Here is an 11,338-nt window from a genome sequence, read left to right on the forward strand (position 1 = left end):
TGAGAAAGGAAGGGGAAAGTCGAGAGAGAATCGAATGAAGAATTTCCTCTTTTTGTAGGAGAAATGGTTCTCCATCACAGCGGGAGATAAAAAGATATTTTTTCTTCTCTGTTTCTTTTTCTCCCTCCTCAGGGCTTCTCCATTTCCTGATCTCTCGTTCTTTCCATTTTCTCTGCGACAAGAAATCAGGTAACCTTATTTTTTTTTTGTTTTTTCATAGTCACTTTCCTGTAGTAAGTTACCTTTATGTGTGCGTTCGATCCGATTTCTTAAAAGTTATTATTGAACTGTGTTCTTCTCGTTATTCCATCGAGATTCAAGTTACGTGAGATAGTCTAATTTTTCAGTTGGATCTATGCTTTCAGTGGGAGTTACTCTTTTAAAACATTGTTATGGATCGCCTCACCCGTTTTTGATGAGTGATTGCTCTAACTAAAGCATTAACCAACAATTTGCTACTGAATCTTAAATGGGTTATTGCGTTAAGGCTGTTTAGGATATTGGAATTACCCTAATACATGTAGTTTTTGTGTTTAAATGCCTATTTCATTTAATGTTTCTGTTTTCCTTGATTATTGGATACTTCATTCTCTACTGCTGGAGACTTGTGTTGGTTGGGTGAGTTACTGTTTGTTTCCCATGCAGCTGATTTTGTGGCGAGTTGATTGGTTTCTACAGCAAATTTTTTATATCGTATTTTGAGGAAATGGGGTATATCGGTGCACATGGGGTTGCAACGTTGCACAGATACAAGTACAGTGGTGTTGATCACTCTTATGTTGCTAAATATATACTGCAACCCTTTTGGAGTCGCTTTGTCAATTTCTTTCCACTATGGATGCCGTAAGTAAAGCTTGCTTGTTTCTATCAATAGTGATTCTGCTAATTCAGTAAAAGATTTTCCCCCAGTCATCGGGCATGCTGTTTCTAAATGAATTGGAGAGATTTCATAAGTCACTCTTCCAAGTTTTGCTAATGATTTGTGTTTAAAAATTTGAATAACTTTTAGTGAAACTGTTCCAACTGATTGCATATATTGTTTTTTTTCTCTAGTAAGCTTTCTTTCTGATGATATGCTGACTTATCATTCCTCTGTTCTCATTTCACATGCGTTCCTGGATGATTTCATCAGGCCGAACATGGTAACTGATGTTTCCTCTTTTGTGTTATACTGTACCTTTTGCTTTGACTTTTGAGATAATATGTTCTTCCCTCTGTGGTCTGCACTCATGCCAGATAACACTTATGGGATTTATGTTCTTGATCACATCAGCAGTTCTTGGTTATGTGAGTAATGTCCAGTACTCCTTTTTTCTGCTCTTCTTTTACTCGAAATTTCGTAATTTCTACGTCATAATCGTCCTAGTCTTGAAGTGTTTGGTAGTAATTTTTTATGATTAGGCATAGTACATCTAAAATTGATACAGAATAAGGGTATCACACCACAGTTCTTTCGAATTATTCATGATTTTTTCTATATTTATTGTTTGTTTATTGATGATCTTTCTCATATTTTAATTTTAATTGTACTTTCATGTCAGATATATTCTCCTCAGTTAGATTCACCTCCCCCTAGGTGGGTTCATTTTGCACATGGATTGCTTCTTTTTCTTTATCAGGTATGCTTCAATATTCTATGTTGGGTTTTGTTGTACTGCTGCTTGGAATGCATGTCCTCTCTTGAAAGTTGAACAGCTCCCATGGATTTCTTGGACACTATTACAGTGTTGCTTATAGCCCGGTTAATCTTATCCCTGTTTTACAAGACTTTTGATGCTGTTGATGGGAAGCAAGCACGGAGGACAAATTCCTCGAGTCCATTGGGAGAACTTTTTGACCACGGTAGTATTTCTATTTTATTTTTGGTTCCCCCTTGTTTCTATGACTCCTTTCTAATGGATCACTGGATTTGAATGTTAAAAAAATTAATTCTTTCTGTATTCCAGGATGTGATGCACTGGCATGTGCGGTATGTATCTTCACCTAATTATCGTTGTATTTTCCTGGCTTTCGGGCATTCATAATTTTTTGCTTCTTCGTGTGGATACCAGTTTGAATCCTTAGCATTTGGGAGCACCGCCATGTGTGGAAGATCTTCTTTCTGGTTCTGGGTTCTTTCTGCTGTTCCCTTCTATGGTGCAACATGGGAACAGTAAGTTTTCTGTACCACTCATTGTTGATATGATAGAAGTTATTATGAGCTATGACATGTCTCATCCCATGATTTTAGTTCCCAAAGGCATCTATCTTATTAGCCATGCTGTACCAGTTATTTAAACAATCCCTGGGCTTTGTGTACTTTATCGCATTTAAAAGATCTTTGTTTCAATCAAAATAAAAAGGAACGACCTTATTTGATCATGATTTGTTCTATAGGTTTGTTCAACTGTGTCCTTGAGTTCTAAAAAAAATCAAAAGAATCAAAGAAACAATTAAATTTTATGCTTCTAGGGAACCCCCTTTTTTTCTCTTGTCGACCTTGTTTGACTTTCATGGATGGTAATAGTTGTTTTTGGAGATGATATATATGATTATGCATCTTTATCATGATCGAATGCTTCTTTGTAGACCTTGAAGTTACGTTTCTCTTTTTTGTCCCATTTTGTATATCATAATTAGAATATTCATTTTGTGCGAGATTTTATTTCTTTGCCAATTCAAACAAGAACCATTGTTAAGTTGGGTAGGTAAGTGTGCATTTTTAATAACATTTGGATTAACTAGTTGGACAACTTTTATGCAATTTCCCTGACTTTGAGATTGGGTTTGGAGCTTATGCCCTCATTGATATATATATGTTTTTTGGTTGGATAAATGTGTTTATCATCTTGAAAAGAGGGGGAAAAAAAAAAAAGAAGAAGAAGAAGAAGAAGAAGAAGAAAAAGCTTGACACCTAACTTGCATTTCCATCTTTGAGTACAGCTTCTTCACCAATACTCTAATTCTTCCTGTTGTAAATGGACCTACGGAGGGTCTCATGCTGATTTATTTATGTCACTTTTTCACCACCTTTGTTGGTATGTTCCTTATCCCTGCTCGTTTACAATTTCAATTTTGATTTTCTTCCTTGAATGTGTTAATTCTCTTCCAGCTTAATAGAATTGTTCATAACATGTCCTGAAAATATCCTCTACCTACCAGGTGCTGGGTGGTGGGCTCAGCAGTTTGGGAAGTCCATACCAATTTTTAGTTGGGTTCCATTTCTCCATGGTAAGACTGTTAATCTAATGAGCCAAAGAAATTTCTTTATATTGTAAACAAACCTTCAGCGCTTCTAAGTTCTAACTATAAATATTCTTCCTCCCTCCCTTTCTCAATCTTATCATTAGTACAGAACCTATGAATAATCTTCTTCCTCTTGGGTAGGGGGCACATTGTCTCTTTACCAAGCTGTTATCTTTTGTTCGATGGTTATGAGTGAAGTGGTATATGTTTCTTATATTAAAAAAAAAACACCAGTTTTTATTAGTCTTGCGAGATTTGTACTTCAATGTCATACACGAGATACTGGCTCAGCTTTAGTTCTAGCTCTTTCGGTTGTGTTGATTTTGCTGTGTGTGCTTCCATGGCTTTTTGGGTGGTCTGGTTCACTCTATTGTGTGCAGAGTTTATTTAAATGAAATACCGCATCCGATTTTAATCTATTTGCTTGTGCATGTCCTCAATGTAGAGAAGTTGGTAAACCTGCCTGCTTTGATTTGATTATCAACTGTATATGGGGCTATGTGAATAGCATTTTGTACTCAAATCCACCATTATGGAAGTGTTTCCTATAAAATATTAATCTACTGCAGACATCAAATTTGCTAATTCTCTGTACCCTTCTGCAACATTTCTTCCTTTGGCTTTCTTCCTTTTCCTCGTGCTCAGAATCAGTGATAGTCTTACCCTTGATTCCAAATCAAGAAACTATTCCACAAAGATTTTCATCTACTCATTGACACCCAACTTCTCTAAATTCAAGAAAGGATGAAATTCTACATTTTTCTCAATTTTTTTCTCTCACCAGACCTATCAGCAATATCGTCTTCCACGGGAACAATTGCTAAGATTTCCTCTTCAATCATTCATTTGAAGCTATAAATCAAACGCTTCATTAGTGCATATAAGCAAGGGTTATAAAAGAGTGGAATTAGAACTATTGCTTTCTTTCATAAGCTTGTTCCGAGCAGAACAAAATTTTTTTTTTTTAAATTGGTGGTTTTGGCTAAGGGCATCAGATTTATGTGTTGGCATCAAAGGGCGGATTGTTGTACTAAGAAAAAAAAAATTCTATGTTGTAACTCTTCTGTGTTGACCAAATTCTCTTTTTATTCCTCGTAATTCATGTCAGATTTATAGGTTTCTACTTATACATTTTTGGACCTCTTTATTTAAACACAATTCTCATCTACTTGTCATTTTACTTTTGCTGTTACTCTTCTTATGGTTGATCATTTTTTTTAAATCTTTGTGTTCAGCCATTCCTACGTTCAGAGCTGCACTGATTTTATTGGCTGCTTTCGGTGTCATTCCTACAGTTGCATTCAAGTATGTGGTTCCTGTCTTCTAACTTTTAAGTGGCATCCATGTGCATGTGATACTTGGCTTTTGAATTCAGACAAATTTTAATGTCAGCGAAGCAAATTAATAGTTTTGTGTGTGTATATATATACACACACACACACACACAAAGGAAACAAAAACCATTTCATAGATACACAAGAAAGTTCTATCAACAGTAATTACAGAAAAACATCGTCAATGAGATAAGGGAGTCGATAAACTATAATTACATAAAATAGGAGAATGATAACTCCAATATAAAGCAAGATAAGTAAAATCAATGTAATGTTGTTATCTGAGAAGATACGAACATTTCTTTCTAGCCATAAATTCCAATAAAAAGCATAAAGAAAGTTGCACAACATAATTTTCTTTTCCTTGAATGGATGGCCAATAAGGGAAAAATTGACGAGAGTGAAGACAGTCAGGTCTAGTAATGTGTCACCCGAATGCTTGTTGGAGAAAGGTCCAAAAGGATGAAGCAAAGGAAAAATTACTGAAGAGATGAATCTGTGATTCATGGGGTCTTTCTGTTTTGACATGAGGAGCATCCTACTAAGGCAATCAAACATAAGGATGAACAAAAACGGAAACTGAGGATCCCATGAAGGAGACCTCTGGAAGCAAGAATTTTACCTCCAGGTTTACCATTGATTATGATGGAGTGATTAACTAATGGCGTACAACTTCTAATTTATTTCCTAAAAGTCTGTCCAAAACCTTTTGCTTTAAGAACTTCCTCGAGAAAATCCCAATCAACCATATTGAAATCCTTTTCAATGTCAAGTTATCCCTTCCTTTTTCTTCGGTTCCATTGATTAATGATCTCATTAACAATTAAAGAGGCATCAAGAATTTGTCAGTAGGCTACAAAGGATGATTGGTATTCTGTGGTTGTGGATGGGAGAATCTTCTTCAATCTATCCAAAAGTACTCTAGCAATATGTAGTAAGACTAATCAACCTAAACTCACTGTCCTTGCAATATTCTTCTTTGAGATGAGACAAATGTAAGCTTCATTTAGAGAATATAAGATTGATATGAAACAATTACTATGATCTCAACAGTAAGACTTATCAATTACAGATACTGGCAAGGATTACCTGTTACTATCGTGTAGAAATAAGTGAATACTTGAAATTTTGGAGATGGTTAATATAAAATGATTTAAAAGAAAGTGGAACTTGCTACCTTCTTCAAAGTTGTGGCACACCAAAAGTAAGTGGAATACCAAAATTCTTTCATGATTTTTCTCCAAGGAATGGAATGATTAATTTTCTGAATTCTGTCAACTCATGTTTCATTCCAGTTTCAACTTTGAGGACTTCTAACCTCTTCGCCATATCATCTTGTGCTTCTGTGCAGTGTGTACAATGTTTACAAGGTTGTTCAGGCCAGAAAAGGAAACATGCTATTAGCATTAGCGATGGTAATAATCCAATCGTCCGTTAACTCTGATTTGTGTATGTTATGTTGTAATAATAAGTAGATTTTGTTACATTGTTCATACAGCTTTACCCATTTGTCGTACTTGTCGGAGGAGTCTTGGCATGGTAAATTTCAACTTTTTGCCCCTTTTCCTCACCTAGTATATTTATAATCGTCATATGACTTTACACCATTTATGTCTCATTTAGGGATTATTTGTCACCTTCTGATATTATTGGAAGCTATCCGCATCTGGTTATAACTGGAACTGGACTTGCTTTTGGATTCTTAGTGGTAAGACATAGGTGCTCCCTCTCTCTCTCTCTCTATATATATGTATAGTGGTTTCTATTTACGAGTCATGTTTGAATTGGAATGCTTTTATAGTTCCTTCGTCATTTTGATTTTTTGTTTTATTTTTCTCACTCCCTTTAGGAGTATGTATCTTCTGAGCATTAATCTTTTCTCGTTTCTTCAAAAACAAAATTTGTAGAGATACTCAGTCCCTTTTACTTGTCATTATGGTATTATGGTGTGTACGGATGTTAAAAAGTCAATATTATGGTGTGTACGGATGTCAAAAAGTCAACATTGTCCCATGGTCATTCATGGTTGGAACAATATTGAATGTTAGAACCATTATATGACATTTTATGCATACATTATTTCGAGTTGGAGGCTTGAATATGATCAAGAATTCGTGATGAACTCAAACATTTCTAACCTAGAATCATTCTGTTTTGCAGGGGAGAATGATTCTTGCTCACCTTTGTGATGAACCCAAGGGCTTGAAAACTGGAATGTGCATGGTATGTTGCTTTAATGAACCAACCTATAGATAAATTCGTTATTTATTTGCTGATGTTGATATGTAACAAAAAATAAGCTTGTTAATTGACATTTCTAGTATTATTCAGTCAAAATATGGACTTTTCACCAAGTCAACTGACTTTTCAAGCCTGACCATGGGGAAAATCATTGTTCTGTTCTGAAAATCTTCATGAAGAGGAATGATTATGATTTATGACATCGTATCTGTTCCTTGCCCTTATGCTGTGTTGTAATTTGACCTTTAGTTTAGAAATAAAGTAACCTGTTCTTGAACCCCGACTCTTTATCGAAATACTTAACCCTAATTCTTTACTTTGATCTATTTAGTTAATGCAGTTGTCATACAAAATAGAATGAACAAAAAAATTTGCCCATTCAGTTTGTAAATAGTATAATTCATAATTGAAGTATTAAGTCGAGGCTCAGGAAGTTTCAGAAGATGGTTATGAATGAGTAGCTCAATGTAGTATTGGATGATACACACACATTGAACATAAGAAAGGAGCTATAATACTCACTGTTTGAAAAGGCTTCAAATGTGTGCACTTAAAGTGTGATGCACATTTAGAGGTCGGCTAGGTGCCTACCCCTGTTGAGGGTTCACTTTTTTGCTTGAATGCAACAACTTTTTTTAATCATGATTTGGGCAAGGAAAGAAAGGACATTTAAGAATATTTAGAACCAACCATGGTTAAATTAAGTTAGTTCTTCCTTGAAGATGGAAGATGAACCAATTATCCTCAAGATTGTTTGTGGTTTCTGTACATTAGCTTATATACCTATTATTATTTCCGAAGTCAAAATGAACCGTGGATATGAATGTGATGGCAAATATCTGTGAAATTTTACATGATGCAGTTATTACTTGCATTCCGAAGTGTTGTTTATTTCTTTGGAAATAATTCTGTTCTAAATTCTTAAATTTTTCATTATTTCAACTGTGTCGTATTATCTAGATGAGTAGAGTTTGATGCAAGATTATAAAACAATTCTTTGTTTAATATTTATGCAGTCGCTATTATTTCTTCCTCTTGCCATTGCGAATGCTCTCACAGCTAGGCTTAACGACGGGTATGTGGCTGTGGGTTGTACATGCTTGCAAAGATAGAATGCCATGTCATTTATACTGACAACAGAGTTCTATCATTTCATGTGACAGGGAACCTTTGGTTGATGAAAGTCTGGTTGTTCTTGGTTACTGTATTTTTAATGGTATGTTTTAAACTATTCACTCCACTTTTACATTCATAGTTCGGTTAATGTGCTCTGAAATCATCTGATAGGTCTGCTCGATAGACCGACCTTATACTTACGAGTTGAATTGTGTTATTTTTCTTATTGATTGACTGCGACGTTTTTCATGATTTCTGCCTTTTCTGGTTTCCTCAGTTGCTCTGTATTTGCACTTTGCAACTTCAGTCATTCATGAGATCACCACTGCCTTGGGAATCTATTGCTTCAGGTGAGAAGGAAACTTTTGGTCACTGCTCATATGGCTCAAGTTTGAATATTTCTGTTTCCTTCTACGAAATATGAGATTGACAATCCGAACCGAACCCGCATAGTGAACTAATTTTGGCATTTTTAAAAATGACCGACCAAAATCACCGTTGTCATGCTCTTTTTAGCTGTATTTTGGACGTGACAAAAGTAATTTTGTTTCCAAAATCTAAAATCACTCTCGAACATGCTGGCACATTATTCAAATTTGTAGACAAATATCTCTTCCTTTAGTCTAAGTTCTTTCTTATTTGTTGTTTTTTCCTTTATTCTGCAGGATAACGAGGAAAGAGGCTTAAAGTTGGCTGCAGTTTTCTTTAGGGTAAGCCTCCTCTTCCCCACAACTAAGTTCTCAAACATTCTTATGATCAAACCCACGTTGTAGCTAATGATATTCAAAACTTCATTGTAATTGTTAGTTTTTATTATGTTCTCCTCCATTTGATTCTTAATTCATCAGTTTTTTTGTTGAATGTTGTGTGTGTCAGCCAACTGGAATTTGAATGATGCAGCTGCAAGCATACATATATATATTCTGGGTATGAAGAGAAACAACAATTCTGCATTACTGATCATTTTTGGATGAAATTGGGCATAGTTTGATCCTGTAATTGTTATCCAATTCATCCCATTGCTCTGTTAGATTGTTTATCGTATCGTTTATAGGGTTGTTTTAGGTGAACTGACATGTTTTGAATTTTAATTCTTGAGAGAGAACTTATAATAATGTTGTATTTGACTTTTATTTTGTAGCTTTTCATCATTTTGTGTGTGTGGAAGATGGATGATGATCGTGGAGCCCTAATTATTGTTAAAATAAAAACATTCGACACAATCTGTTCCATTTCTTTTTGGTTGTGTAATTTTGAGAAAATTAGAGTTTACTTATGTTTGATAAAATAGTTCGTACTATACCGACTCTTTTTGAGGTTTTATAATTCTACAATGACGTACAACTTGATCAAGGTTTGAATCGGCCGAGTTAGGATATTAAGAATTTCAAGTGTTAATTTTAAAAAAATATAATTACAAGTTAGACAAATAGAAAATATCACGTTTTTTTTTGTTGAATTTAGAACTAAGATAAGTTTTATTATTAAGATGCCAAATGCTAAGTTAAAATCATGTTGTTTTAAATTAAAAGCACCTCATTACAATAATTTTGGGATAGTTTACCTATCCTATATGGTTAAAGAAATTATACATGTATTAGAGGAAAACAAATGAAAATGAGATACTAACTAACCATCAACTGGACTAAAGATTCGCAAGGGATCTACTATAACAAGCACGTGGGAGAGGAATGAAGTTTATTGTTCACACGTGCCTCTAGAGGAAAAGACGAGCAGTTAAGATTATAGGTGGTAAGTCCCACTAGAGAAAAAATGTGGCATATGTTGACATAATAGTAGGGTTACTTATGTTTATTTATTTTTGTTGTTAGAAAACGATGATTTGACAACATTTTAAATGAGATCTTAACTTACAAAAAGTCATTTTACGAGAAAGGTTGTAGTAAAACATTTGTATCAAATCTATAATCGATTTGGTAAAATTGTAACGGGCCAAATCCACCGCTAGCCGATATTGTCATCTTTGGGCTTTCCCTCTCGGACTTCCTCCCAAGGCTTTAAAACTCGTCTGCTAGAGGAAAATTTCTAACCCTTATAAATGGTAGTTTGTTCTCCTCCCCCAACCAATGTGGAACATCACAAAAATAGTGTCGATAAATTACACGGAGATAACAACCAATGTTGACACTCCTTGAAAGAGGAAGAAAATAACGATAGAAAGGGAGATGGTGAGGTGGGTTTGCAGGGTTGACACGAGTCGATGTTTATTTTTCATTCCTCACTCTCGTCGGGGTTTCTCGTCCTCTACTCGAATTTTGAATGGAATGTTTTTTTTTTTTTTTTTTTAATTTGGATCATTCCTATATAAAATAAAAATAGTAATTTAAAATATATTTTATTTTGGTCTAAAAATATAAAATGGAAATCGTTGCTTTTCAATAATATTGGTACAGAAAAACAAATCTGTGCCGCCAGAAAACTCGAGACCTCGGACACGCCTGCTGAATTCGCTCATATGAACAAACTGAGTGAGAAAATGTTTAGGGTTTAAGGGTTTTAACCAATCCTCTTCTCTACATTTCTTCTCAGTTCGTACTCTCTTCTCTTCTTCTAGACATTGGATTTTCCTTTCACTCGTCGGCTTCATCAATTGCATTAGTTTCAGCTTCTATATAACATGTACGGCGATCCTCAACAGTTTCAGCACCACCACCAGCAGCCCAATCAGCATCCTCATGGCGGGGATTTCCCTAGAGGCCCGCCCATGATGAGGCAACCGTCTGCTTCTTCAACTACACTCGCTCCGGAGTTTCAACATCACCATCATCCTCGACATCCCTCTGGCCCTGCTCCTCCTCCTCCTTATGAAGGTGAACTCTTTTTTTTTGTTATTTATTTTATGGGATTGGGAGTTTTTTCTGCGACTCAAATCGTTTTGGACATTGGGTTGGTTGCTGTATTTCTTGGGGTGTTGTTAAGTTTGTCAGCTGGGTATTCGACGTGTGGTTTAACATGTAATGTTGTACCTACAGGAAGAATTATACTGAAGGCGTAAAATTGATTGTGGTTTTCATCTTTGTATCATCGTTTTATGGTCTGAACTTCACTTCATTTCCCCAAAAAGGAGCAAATGCTTTCGATGTTGAATTATTTAGATAAGGTTTTCTATTGCAGACAAAAACCTTTGAGAAAGTGAAGAGTTTGCCATTTTGTGGGGACATTTTGCACGGGAGGGATGGTAGAATCTTTAAAAGATTTTAGAGGTTAGGTGAGGAGCTTTGGGGGTCGATTAGATTTAATTTGTCTTTTTTGGAGTCCTTCAATCACGCTTTTTGTAACTTCCAGCTTAGTCTTGTTCTTTTGGATTGAGATTCGTTCTTGTAATTAGTCTTGAGTTTTTTTTTTTTTTTTTTTTTTTTTTTTTTTTTTTTTTTTTTTTTTTTTTTTTTTTTTTTTTTTTT

The 11,338-nt window shown here is 35.0% G+C and overlaps 2 protein-coding genes across 5 annotated transcripts in view; both read left to right on the forward strand.

Moving 5' to 3' along the window:
• LOC111429633 (choline/ethanolaminephosphotransferase 1) lies at window positions 1-9,056 on the forward strand. Of its 4 annotated transcripts, none has more exons than XM_023065563.1 (20): window positions 1-189; window positions 646-843; window positions 1,054-1,142; window positions 1,237-1,287; window positions 1,542-1,619; window positions 1,767-1,842; window positions 1,947-1,969; window positions 2,052-2,152; window positions 2,923-3,017; window positions 3,142-3,210; window positions 4,461-4,530; window positions 5,911-5,974; window positions 6,058-6,098; window positions 6,183-6,267; window positions 6,720-6,782; window positions 7,817-7,875; window positions 7,964-8,016; window positions 8,194-8,266; window positions 8,582-8,626; window positions 8,793-9,056. In XM_023065563.1, the coding sequence occupies exons 2-19, from the start codon at window positions 726-728 to the stop codon at window positions 8,601-8,603; spliced, it is 1,230 nt and encodes a 409-aa protein (XP_022921331.1). In that variant the 5' UTR covers window positions 1-189; window positions 646-725; the 3' UTR covers window positions 8,604-8,626; window positions 8,793-9,056. The 4 variants fall into 4 exon arrangements, with proteins under 4 accessions (XP_022921331.1, XP_022921348.1, XP_022921340.1 ...); XM_023065580.1 differs by having other exon boundaries at window positions 1,133-1,142; XM_023065572.1 differs by having other exon boundaries at window positions 649-843.
• A 1,272-nt stretch (window positions 9,057-10,328) lies between these two features.
• LOC111464157 (flowering time control protein FY-like) overlaps window positions 10,329-11,338 on the forward strand; it is a 14,571-nt gene continuing 13,561 nt past the window's right edge. The window contains exon 1 of the mRNA XM_023108241.1: window positions 10,329-10,747. Within this exon, the coding sequence (XP_022964009.1) occupies window positions 10,555-10,747 (193 nt within the window). The 5' untranslated portion in view covers window positions 10,329-10,554. The remainder of the gene's footprint in view (window positions 10,748-11,338) is intronic.

The sequence above is a fragment of the Cucurbita moschata genome, unplaced genomic scaffold (genome assembly GCF_002738365.1).
Source record: "Cucurbita moschata cultivar Rifu unplaced genomic scaffold, Cmos_1.0 Cmo_Scf00002, whole genome shotgun sequence".
Taxonomy (NCBI): Eukaryota; Viridiplantae; Streptophyta; class Magnoliopsida; order Cucurbitales; family Cucurbitaceae; genus Cucurbita; species Cucurbita moschata.

Coding starts and splice junctions, on each gene's coding strand:
- LOC111429633 (XM_023065563.1), top strand. CDS start 726: ATGGGGTTGCAACGTTGCACAGATACAAGTACAGTGGTGTTGATCACT. Junction 1,288..1,541: donor CATCAGCAGTTCTTGGTTAT/GTGAGTAATGTC, acceptor CTTTCATGTCAG/ATATATTCTCCTCAGTTAGA. Junction 8,017..8,193: donor TGGTTACTGTATTTTTAATG/GTATGTTTTAAA, acceptor TGGTTTCCTCAG/TTGCTCTGTATTTGCACTTT.